The 12,061-nt window shown below is 44.2% G+C and overlaps 1 protein-coding gene across 3 annotated transcripts in view; it reads left to right on the plus strand.

Annotated features, from left to right (window-relative positions):
• The window catches only part of Ca5b (carbonic anhydrase 5B), a 52,766-nt gene that overhangs the window by 17,981 nt on the left and 22,724 nt on the right, over positions 1-12,061 (plus strand). For 2 of the 3 annotated variants that reach the window (XM_023719575.1, XM_004635076.2), the window contains one exon: positions 1,798-1,993. In XM_023719575.1, the coding sequence (XP_023575343.1) occupies positions 1,852-1,993 (142 nt within the window). In that variant the 5' untranslated portion in view covers positions 1,798-1,851. Of the gene's footprint in view, positions 1-350; positions 394-1,797; positions 1,994-12,061 lie in introns of those variants that run through there. The other variant, XM_023719576.1, reaches the window with a different exon arrangement.

Genomic DNA, 12,061 nt, shown 5'->3' on the forward strand with positions numbered 1-12,061 from the left:
TTGAACCCTTTGTGTCACTCTGGCAAGATGATCTGCTCCTGAATCAGCTGGGTGGGTCTTGCCTCTAGCCTCTTTGCAGGGAGTTGTGCTGAAGGGTTCCGTGCTGGGCCTGCGCTCTGGGTCTGTTCAGGATCCCGCCGCCTGGGTCCTCTCACTCACTCCCCGGGTCTGTGCTCTGGGTCTATTCAAGATCCGGAGGACCTCAGGTCGTCTCACTCACTCGCCGGGCCTGCGCTCTGGGTCTGTTCAGGATCCTGTGGCCTGGGTCATCTCACTCCCCGGGCCAGCACTCTGGGTCTATTCAGGTGATATCTTTGAACATTTTGAATTTTTCCCACAAACAATTCCCAAAGACTCCTGAATCACATGGACAGAAACAACCCCATTTCTCTGGTACCAAATTTCTGTCTTATTTTTATTCCACTTATGGGACAAAATATCTAACACTCCAAATTAAGGAAAGAAAAGTTTATTTATTTCGCAGTTGTGCAAGTTTCAGTCCAGAATTCCAAGGTAGAGTGGCATATTGCAGAGGATGACAGTTCATTGTGGCAGAAGACAGGAAAAGCAACAAGAGTAAAAGAGAGGAGCAGCAGAGAACAACTCTCTTTCCCTCTCTCTTAAAAAATTATTTATTTGATACAGGTTCTTGCTACACAGTTCTGACTCATAGTGATCCTCCTATCTCAGCATCCCCAGTACCGGGATTATAGGCGTGCACCACCATGCCCAATGTCAGTGGCTGGCATGGCATGTGGCACTGAGGATCGAACTCAGGGCCTTGTGCTTGCCAGGTGGGCCTTTAGACCGTTGAACTATTCCCCAGCCTCTTTCCCTCCCTTATATTGTATGTAAGTGACCCACCCCAGGGCAGGGGTATTGCTCACATCTATAATCCCAGCACTGGACCATGAATCAGTCAAAAAATCTAGAAACCCGCCTATGACTGCTTGAGGCTTTGGGGGGACATCGGAGACATAACTATAACAGTGCATAACCAAGGAAACAATGATAAATGTTGGAATGAAAATGTGTACTGAGAGAATTCCCAACTTTCTGATACTGTTAGCTTTCTACTCAGGTAGGTTTTGATTTAAATTAGGCAAGACTTTGTGGGCCCTTCAGATCCTATCAATACAGATGTGAGATTCTCTTCAGAGAGAGAAAGAGAGAGAGAGAGAGAGAAAGAGAGAGCTTGACTAACATGGGCAAAGCTCTGGATTCAGTCATCTGTAACACACACACACACACACACACACACACAGAGTCACAAATTATATTTCAGCTTAGATTTCAAAATTGCCCATGATTATTTTGGCAGGTTGTGTCTTGGTTTTTTTTTTTTTTTTAAGCAGTCCAGAAGCAGACAATTCTTTTTATTCAGGCTGCTTGAAGAGAGTTTTAATCATTGGGTATTTTTTTCCCTTTTCCATGGTATTTACAGTGCTGAATAATTAACTGGGACTTCAGAGAGTAAGGGATTTTTTTTAATTTTAAGACACTGTAGTCTAAGCAATCTTGTTATTCATGTGAATGAAGACCTTTTCTCTGGGCCTCTAATATTTGCCAACCCCGAGGGAAAGACAAATTGTATGAGTCAGTCCTCTGGCCCCTGCCTTTCACAGCGGGACCAATGCGTTTGCAGAACAAGGCTGAATAAACTATTGACTCTCCTTTGCCCTGCCCCCACGTCAGGGTGTGAACTGCCAGTCTGAATGTTGTCCTACTTAGAGGTTTTCCCATGATTTTCAATCTCTATTGTTTATGGCTTTTCCTCTTCTGCCCTCCTCCCTCTAGGGCTTTTAGGTTCCTGCGCATTATTTGACAGCTGATCAGGATTTCAAGCTGAAGATGCTGCTGCTGAATAGCCTGAGAGTTATTTGTGAAGTGGCTCCCTGCAAATGGCTGTGGCGAAGGGTCCCAGTTCCCAGCTCCATGCCAGTGAGACCCTGCAGTCTGTATACCTGCACATATAAAACCCGGAACCGAGTCTGTGAGTACATCCTTTTCCTGGAGAGAACGAGTCCTAGAGAGAGTGAGCCATTGTTTGTATGATAATCACATGCTTCAGGCATTTCTAGATATGGTGTCCATGGCATTCTGGTGTGAGATTAGATACCTTAAGAGCTGTGACCATAACCGTTTGCTATAGATTTATTAAAATAAATGTGGAAAGTCCTCTCTTGACAGGCTTAGCATGCTGAAGATGGCATGCAGAAACCAGACAAGAGGGGTGCCCACTTTCAAGTACCTCAGAACCTGGTATCTTTAGCATTTCTTGTTAGCAGTTGTCCTTTCACTAAGATGGGTCCACAGCCTACAAATTACTTCCATGAGTTTTAAGTTTCTGGAAATTGTTAATTTTTGGCAGGTCCGTGGCTTCATTCTCTGGAATTTTCCGCTCCGAGTCACAAATCCGAGTCAGTTCTAGGTGACGAGCTTGCAAGTGTGGAGTTATCCTGAGCACTGGGGGTGTTCAGCAGCATCCTGGCTTCCACCTAGTGAATGCCTGTGGACCCTGACACAGTTATGAGAACCAAAAAGATCTGAAGACATCACCAAACAAGCTGCCAAAAGTGCCCACTGAATTCCAGCTAGGCTTGGTGGTACACGTCTGTAATCCCAGCACTCAGGAAGCTGAGGCAGGAGGACCACTGCAAGTTGAAGGCCAGCCTGGACTATAAAGTGAGTTTAAGGCCAGCCTGAACTGCAGAGTGAGACCTTGTCTCAAAAAAGTGCCTTCTGGTTAGGAACCATTGGGATGATGATAAAGAATAATATATGCATTTGTGGAAACATGAGTTGGAATTTATGGCAAGAGGAAGAGGCTAAGTATATCATTTAGGAGATTTTTTTGTGTTTTCCCTTATTTAAAAGAAATTGAGGGCCAGCCAAATAGCTCAACAGATTAAAGCAAATGCAAGCAGGCGCAGGGGCTGGGGGTTCAATCCCTGGACCTGCTGTGTCGGCCCCGCTGCCGCCAGGACATGCTGAGACAGCGATTGAGACTGGGCGTGGTGGCACACACCTGTAATCTCAGTTCTTGGGAGGCTGTAAGCAGGTGGAACACTACCAGTCTAATCTAATAGTGAGACCCTGAACACCCTGTAGACCCTTCTCCCCCCAAAAAAGAAATTGACACAGAAGTTTCAGTTTCTGACTAATATTGATGTTTAGAGTTCTCCCTGTTTTATTTATTTTCTTTGGCCATGTGTGTATGTAATAAAAAGAATGGGGAAGGATAGGATACTTGCAAATTAGGAATGCTAATCTAATCAAATCCAAGAGTATGAAACTGCTCCAGAAATATATTGTTATTGTAAGTTTATATTCTTCCTTTCAATGTGGACTCACTAAAAATAAATGGGCTGGGACCCACAAGAAAGCTCAGCAGACTAAGCACCTGCTTAGGGCAAGCGCAGGGTCCAAGGTTTGATCCCCAGCACCACATCCTGTGCTGACCCCACCCATGGATGTGCCCCAAGCCAACCACCAAGTCTAGATGTGGTAGCTCACACCTGTAATTCTGGCGCTGGGGAGGCTGAAAGCAGGAGGATCATTAGGAGTCTGATCTGCATACTGAGACCTTGTACCGCGCACATAAAAAAAAAAAAAAAAAAAAAAACTTCTTTAAAAAAAAACAAATGCACTGGAGTCATAATAACTTTCTGGTTGCTAGGTGTGGCTTCCCGTTAGCACACCCACATCCTGCCAAGAGAGCTGTTCTGATCTCTGGCATTTTGTGGGCTCTGGCTTAAAATGGAAAAAAAATTAGTCATACTTATCTAGTTACTAAAGTATTTTTTCTAACAGAAAGTTGAAAGTTAAACATCTAAAATCCTGCATGCTTGTATTTTTAGGGCAGTTTGCACCTTTCAGTTCTGACAAAAAGCAAATAGCAGTGACTTGGGGAGGTGACAGCTTTGCTTCATTAATTTCCCCATAGTATGACACATAGCTAATTCTAAGCTGGTCAGAAGAGCATCAGAGTGAATGTGAATTTGGTTTTTGGCTTCTTACACTGTCCCCACCTATCTTCACCCAGGAAACTGTCTCTCATGATCTTTGGTGCCTCGCTGAGCACTTCCTCTCATGCTGTCCTCACTGGCTTAGAGGTAAAGACAACAGTCATTGCGGCTGGCAGCCCAGGAGCCCAAGGGAGGCCCAGGGTACATGGTGACCAAGAATGACCTGCGATTGGTGAAGGTTAGAAGAGGCAGCCTGCAGAATCCTTTGCTGGTGCCTGCCTCACAGCCAGAACTGTTGGCTACTGCTTCTCCTAAGAATCTTCACATCCTTCATCATCCTAACCGGATGTTTCTTTTGTTTGTTTATTTATTTATTTTTGTTTGGTACACAGTCTCACTATGCAGCTGGGACTCCTGGTGATCCTCCTGTTTTCACCGTCCCCAGCGCTGAGATTATAGGTGTGCGCTACCATGCCCAGCCTCGGTGGCTCAGCATTCCTAGGAGTAGGGTCAACACTGCGTGTAGTAGCGGGGACCCAACTCTAGTCCCTGCACTTGCCTAAGCAGGCGCTTAGTCTGCTGAGCTATCTCACCAGCCTTATTTTCTTTTTTTATTTTAGGAAAGTGTCTACAGGGTGTTCAGAGTCTCACTACTAAATTGGACTTGTAGTGATCCGGGGGTGGGGCCAGCACAGCAGGTCCAGGGATTGAAACCCCGGCCCCTGTGCCTGCTTGCAGGTACTTTAATCCGTTGAGCTATTTGGCCGGCCCTGTCTTTTGTTTTTAATATTGAGATGAAGTTTTACTAAGTCACCGAGTTTCCCTGCTCAGTCTTCCAGAGTCTATGATTACAGGCATGTGCTACCATACCAGGCTCAAAGTACAAGTTATGTTAAAAAGAAATGTTTTAGTTCTTTCTAAAAGAAAATCACAATCATTAGCAATCACTGGAATATTATCAAAGTGGTGCTATTTTCATTCTAGTTGCAATTCTTTATATCTCATTAATCTATGAATTAGCATTTTTAAACTTCATTTTCTATGCTGTAGGACCTCATAGCTATATTTTTTGTAGGTGACAAGTAGGCTGAGTTTCACTAGATCATCTACTAAGTGAAACTGGTTTTATTTTTATCTTGAGTAATAGGTGCCAGCTTCTGTGTTTATTTTGTTATATACAAGTCCCCAGAGTTAGGACTGTCAACTGCCAGTTAATTGAGACAGCAGCAGTCTGAGTTGGCAGAGAAAGATGACCTGTAGGGAGGAAAGATGCAAGCACAGCACACATGGCATCCACACTGCTTCCGGAATATGCATAGCTGCACACCTCCACTGGCTCCTTACATGGCTTCACCTTTCTTTTTATTTATTGTTTTATGTAGACTTTTTAAAAAATATTCAGAATGAAATATCCAAGCAGTGGCCAGTGAGATAGCTCAGAGGACTAAGCACTTGCTTAGAGAAGTGCAGGAACCTGGGTTCAACCCCAGCACCACATGCTGCGCCAGCCTCACACCCGGGCACACTTACAGGCCAGTGAGTCTGGGTGTGGTGACTCATGCCTGTAATCCCAGCCTTGGGGAAGCTAAAAATAGGAGAATCACTACTAGTCCAATCTGTGTAGTGAGACCCTATAAACTCTGTACTACTTACAGAAAGAAAGAAAGAAAGAAAGAAAGAAAGAAAGAAAGAAAGAAAGAAAGAAAGAAAACAAAGGAGAAGAAAAAATACAAGGGCTGGAGTTCAGTGCAAAAGCCTTGAGTTCAGTCCCCAGTACTACCCCCCAAAATAAATAAATAAAAATAAATACATATAACAAGATAACTTGAACTTGACTGGCACTGTCTAAAATGTAGCTACAAGCCACTTGTGGTTATTTACGTGTAAATTTAATTCATTAAAATTTTCCAGCAATATGTCCCTACTCCTTACTATATTGTGCATTTCCACCTGTGTTGTAACTGTGTTCCAGAGCTGCTCTCTTGTTTCCTAACCATCTTGACAATCACCAAACTTAAAGAGCAGTAGCACTGAAAGCCTCGCTGCGCAAGGCCTGCACAAAGAACTCTGATAGAGGCTGGGGTGCCTCAGCCTCTGTTGTCTTTCATTGACTACCCAGCGACCTTGAGAAACAATGGCCAATTAAGAGCCCCCTGGACTGTGCAGTGGCCTCAGCCTTATCTGCAGCTCCCTGGGACCGACGTACGGCCTGGACCCGACCACAGGAAAAGCGGGCTTAGTCTCCTGTGCTGATAGTGTGCCCGCGGTTAATGGATCAGCAGCAAAGGGCCTCTCGCTGTCCTGGTTCTCCAGCAAGGCAATTGGTACTTCTGAGATTTCCCTCGACACTCAGTGGGGGTGTTCCCGTGTACATTGTCACTGCACTAAGGGCGAGACCTCCCCGGAGAGTCTGTAATTATGGAAATAGCATGTCCTTTATGAAAAGGAGAAACAGTGAGGCATCCGATGATAAGCAAACTGGGGTATAAAGTAATGCTGCCTAATAAGTATGTAATGTGAGCCACAAAGGTGCTCTTTCTAATAGGTTAGAAAGGGGACAAGAAGTGAAATTAATTTTAGTAGCAATTGTATTTAATCCATTATATTTTGGGCTTATCATTTTCTTTTTTTCTTTTCTTTCTTTTTTTTTTGTGGTACTAGGGATTGAACTCATGACATTGTGCTCGACAGGCAGGAACTTATGCCCCTGAGCTATCTCCTGGCCTTTTGTTGTTTCTTGGTACCAGGAATTGAACTCAGGAACCTGCACTTGCCAAGCACACGCTGTGCCACTGAGCTGTATCCCCAGCCCCACAGGGTATTACCGTTCTCACATGTAATCCATGTAAGAATTATTCACGAGCAAGTCACTCTTTGTGCTGTGGCTTCCTAGCCTGGTGGATATTTCCCATTCCAGCATCTCTTGCTTCTCACTGACCAAGGGCAGAAGCAGGCCAAGACCAGAGCCTGGGAGGAGAGAGGAGGAAGAGCTGAGCCCCCGAGGCGGGCTGGAGTAGAAACACTTGGGCCTTGAATGCAGAGGCTGTACCCCTGGATGTGCAGTTAGCCTGCGGCAGCATGGAGCTGGTAACTTAGGGAGATGGCTGAGTGGTGGAACACAGGAGTCTGGGTGTGTGCAAAGAGGGAAAGCCACCAAGAGGTTTGGCTTGAAGCCGGGGTGCAGGAGCCTCACCTAGGTTGGTGGTCCTGGGTAACCAAGGAAGAGGTGACACTGCAAGAATGTGGAATAGGGCCTGGGAGATAGCCCAGTGGTACAAGTGCCTGCCTGGCAAGTGCAAGGTCCTGAGTTCGATTCCTGGTTAAAAAAAAAGAATGTGGCAAAACTGGAAATAGAGCAACAGGTAGACTTGAACTGACTTGGTGTATTCAAGTTGCTATAACAAACTATTTTGGATCAGATAATTGATAAGCAGCAGAAACAGTTTCTTCTTGGTTGTAGAAACTGTGAGTTCCAAGGTTGAGGCACTGTCAGATTTCCTGTGTTGGAGGCTTCTTACTTTATTTTATTTTATTTTATTTTATTTCTCAACCATCTTTAAAATTTTAATTTAATTCAATTTATTTATATTTGTTACACGGTCTGCAGAGTCTAGGGTCTCACTATTAGATCAGACTGGTAGTGATCCACCTGTTCACAGCCTCCCAAGCACTGGGATTACAGGGGTGCACCTCCACGGCCGGTCTCTATGGCTTTTTCAGCATGCCCCTGAGGTGAGGCCGGCACAGCATGCCGGGAATCGAACCCCTGACCCCTTTGTCTGCCTAAGCAGGCACTTTAATCCACTGAGCTATTTGGCTGGCCCAAAGTTAAAAAGTTTTTTTTTTGTTTGTTTGCTTTTGTCTGGCTCAGGCTGCCTTAAGGACTGGTGTGGTGTGTCACATGGAGCTGAGAATCAAACCACAGTCCTACAAGCCTGATTGGGTTTTCCCATGCAGGGGCTTAAACAACTAAGCTAACTGGCAAACCCCTTTATTTTTTTAAAAAAATGTATTTGATTGTTACAGGTGCTTTAGTCCACTGAGCTATCTCGCCGGCCCAGAGGCTTCCTACTTTAAAGATGGTCCTTTTTGGCTGTGTCCTCCCTTGAGGGAAGGTGCCAAAGAACTCCCTTAGGTGTCTGATAAAGGCACTGATCTCTTTGGAGGCTCTGCTTTCCTAATCTAAGCACCTCCCCAAGGTACTTCCTCCTCATACTGTCACCTTGTGGTGGAAATTTCAACAGGAAAGTGGGGCATGCCAATATTCAGTCTATGGTGGAAATCTTCCCAATGATGCTTTTCAGTTTATTCATTCAATCCCCATGCATTAATTGAAAGCCAGCTGAATTGTGGGGTAGTGACAAAAGCAGAAAATTAAGCTAGGCATATAATTATAACTATACCCATGTAATAAATGTAGCATAGGAAAAGAATCACAGCGGTATTATAGAAAAATTATAATATGGAAGGATCATATTCTAAGAGGGTGGCAGAAAAAACTTTGCTGAGGAGGTGACAGTTAAGCCAAAAACCTAAAGCAAGAGAAACCAGGACCGATATTCATGAAGGGAAATTGATTTCTGCAAAGGAGGAGCAGGAAAAAGGGTCTAAGACAAGCAGGAGCTTTCTCTCTTTCAGGGGGAGAGAGAGAGAGAGAGAGAGAGAGAGAGAGAGAGAGAGAGAGAATCAAAGCTAGAGAAATGTGTAGTTGCAATGAACTGAATGCATGCATCCATCTAAAAGTCATTATGGTGAAATCCTAACCTCCAAGATGACCATGTTAGGAGGAGTGCTTTTGGGGATGTGAAAAGTCATGAGCACAGAACCCTCATGAATGGGACTAATGTTCATTATAGACTCCAGAGAGCTCCCTGTCCCTTCCACCATGTTAAAATACAGTTGCAGCACAGCTGTATATGAACCAGGAAGCAGCCCTCACCAGATACTGGTCTTATTCTTGGGCCTCCCAAGCTCCACAACTGTGAAAGCAGATTTCCTTCATTTATAAGACATGTGGTTTATGATACTGTGTCATTGGAGCCTGAACAGACTAGGACAGTGCCAAAGCACAAGATAAATTAAAGCTGAGACTACCAAGAAGAAAGACTGAGAGCTAAGACCAAGCACGTTCTCATCATGACTTTGCTGCTTAGCAGCTACAGATTCATAGTGACAGCATGAATGAGCTCACTTGACATGGGTGAACTGGGTGTCGTGATGCCTGCTTGTAGTTCCAGCACTCAGGAGGCAGAGAATAGAGGATTATTGAGAGTTTGAGATCATCCTGGGCTACAAAGTGGGCTCAAGACCAGTCTAACATGTAGGACTGTCTCAAAAAGATACATACACACATACACACACACACACACACACACATTGATACAATCACTGTCTCTGTATATTTCATTTTCTCTGCATAAGAACAATCTGAAAATCAAGCCATTATTAGTTAGAAAACATAATCATCTTATTGTGAGGGAAAATCTGAGCAAATACCATGAAATTATTTTAATCTTTTTGTTTAAATGAGTAAGAGGGACCAGGTAGATAGCTCAGCAGCATAAGCCCCTGCCTGGGAAGTGAGAAGTCCTGAGTTTGATCTCTGGTACCAAAATAAATAAATAGGAGGAGAGAGGAACTGAAGTATAAATTTATCCTTAGAAAAGCAATCCCTTGGCAAAAAGAAGCTGACTTCACTAACAGAACAGTGAACAAGCCCTTCTGCTATGGCAGGGGTGGCCTAGGTTGGCAATGGAGGTAGGTGAGTAAAAGAGAACCTGCTGGAAGCTAAAGTTAAAAACAAAGGGGCAGAAACAGAGTATCCAGACCATAAAAGGACAGCTGAAGAGCCAGCGCAGATTCCTTGAGCTGGTGTCCCATGGGCGTCAGAGTGATACTTTCTATTTCCTGAATAAAATGGAGAACAACTAAGAGTGGCTGAGGGACCTGACTGCTATTCTAGTTCTTCTTTGGTCTTCATAGCAGATCCTCATCAATTGGCATTGTCTGTTTTTTCCAGGAATCTTTGAAACTGAAAAGCTATTAAGGTTTTCTAGAAGTCTAAAAATTGACACAATCTGAGTCAAATATAGCTATTCATCCCCCACACACTGGCAGCTGGATTATCAATAGTCAAAGTGCATATATTTAATAAGGTACTACAGGCCAACAAAAAAGGAATAGAAATTTGGTTCTTGTTCATCAGGCTGCATCTGGTTTTGTTCTCTTTGCTTTTTTAAGGACAGAGTCTTGCGAAGTAGTTCAGGCTGGCCTTGAGCTCTCTATGTAGCCCAGGCTGCCTTCCAACTATCAGCCATCTTCCTGCCTCAGTCTCCAGAATTCTGGGATTATTGGTGTGCACCACCACAGAGTAACCAGGTTGCATGCTAATCAGATTACAATGACAGTACTGTGCCAGTTCATATGTAGTGTCCATTGTCTAATGTATTTCTAAAGCAGAAGGACTTCCTTATTCTCTGAAGTAAATTCTTGTTCCTTACAGTTTCTTTCATATTACAGAGGAAAATCATTAGATTCAGACCTCTCCAGAAAGGAGACAATCATGTTATATGACAAGAAAATAGAAACAAACAATACTATGGGTTTCCATATAGCTTTTTAGCTCTAGAGGAAGACTTCTCAACTTTGGCTCTATGGACATTTTGTCAGGATAATTCTTGCTTGGGGGAGCCTGACCTTCCTAGGCAGGGAAGGGGGTTTATCAGCACTTCTGGCCTCCACCCACTAGAGGTCAGTAGTACCTTAGCTCAGTTTTGTCTTATAGAGCAGTTATTGGCAAATGTCCCATCAGTGCTGAATCACTCCCTCTGTTGAGAGCCACTAGTCTGCACACTTAAGAGAGCTGCATGGCTGTAGTGGTGGAGCATGCTTGCAACAGCCAAACCAAAACCAAACAACAAATGAAGACCAAGTCTCTGATCTGGACTGCAAGACTGGGCAACTACCAAAGGAAATGGACTATCTGCTCCATCAGAGTAAGCTGGAGGCAGGTTTCTCTTTCTCTAGAAGTAGGAGAATGACCAGGACATATACAGGGGATATGGCTGGGGGATAAAATAGCTACGTTAGTCATTACCAGGCTCATTTTTATGGTGGGGCAAGATGCAGCAGGTTATTGGTGATGACTTCTGTTATTTACATTTTTTAAAATTTTGCCCATCCACGGTGCTTCTAAATGGCAGAGAACTAGGCCACAGCGAACTGATAAATGTGGGCTCTGTTTATTGTACTTGGATGTCTCAAGGTCTGTCTATCTTGAGGTCTGCTGATATTAACAGGGGGGTGCCAAGCAGACCTGGTGCATGACTCTGTGGAAGACTATCGTCAGCAATCATCAGTGTTAAGTTGTATGTGTTTACCGCACCCACATCTGTGTGATGTAATGTGCACTCAGAAGGCCTTTAAACAATGCTGATATTCTGTCCAGATCTTACAGGAGGCTGCCTAATGCTCAGAGTTTGATTTCATAGAGGTGAACTCAGCGTGCACATGTCCATAATATGAGCATCTTATGGGGCAGGCTGCACAAGTCCTCATTCTACTGGCCAATTAAAAATTGACAGGACTTGATTCAAAATTTGCTTTCCAAAAATCCTACGCTATTTCTTTTGTTGAAAATAAAGACTGTCATGGGCCAGCCAAATAGCTCAGCGGATTAAAGTGCCTGCAAGCAAGTACAGGGGCCAGGGGTTTGATCCTGGGGCCTGCTGTGCCAGCCCCGCCCCTGGGGCATGCAGAGACAGCAATTGAGACTGGGCTTGGTGTCACACACCAGTAATCCCAGCTCTTCGGAAGCTGTAAACAGGAGAATCACTATGAGTTTAATCTAGTAGTGAGACCCTGAACACCGTGTAGATCCTTCCCCCCAAAAAAAAGAAAGAAAGGAAAGAAAGACTGCCACTGAAAATTAAATTGACTTTGTATTTAAAACCCGTTCTGGAGGATGGGGGTATAGTTCAGCCACCTGGCAGGTACAAGGTCCTGATGCCTGGTACAAAGGAAAAAATAAAACAGTTAAGGAAAAAACAAAACAAAAAACAGAAACAAATACAGTTCTCAGGCTCAGGGCTGAG

This window comes from Octodon degus, unplaced genomic scaffold (assembly GCF_000260255.1).
Source record: "Octodon degus isolate 3935 unplaced genomic scaffold, OctDeg1.0 scaffold00069, whole genome shotgun sequence".
Classification (NCBI taxonomy): domain Eukaryota; kingdom Metazoa; phylum Chordata; class Mammalia; order Rodentia; family Octodontidae; genus Octodon; species Octodon degus.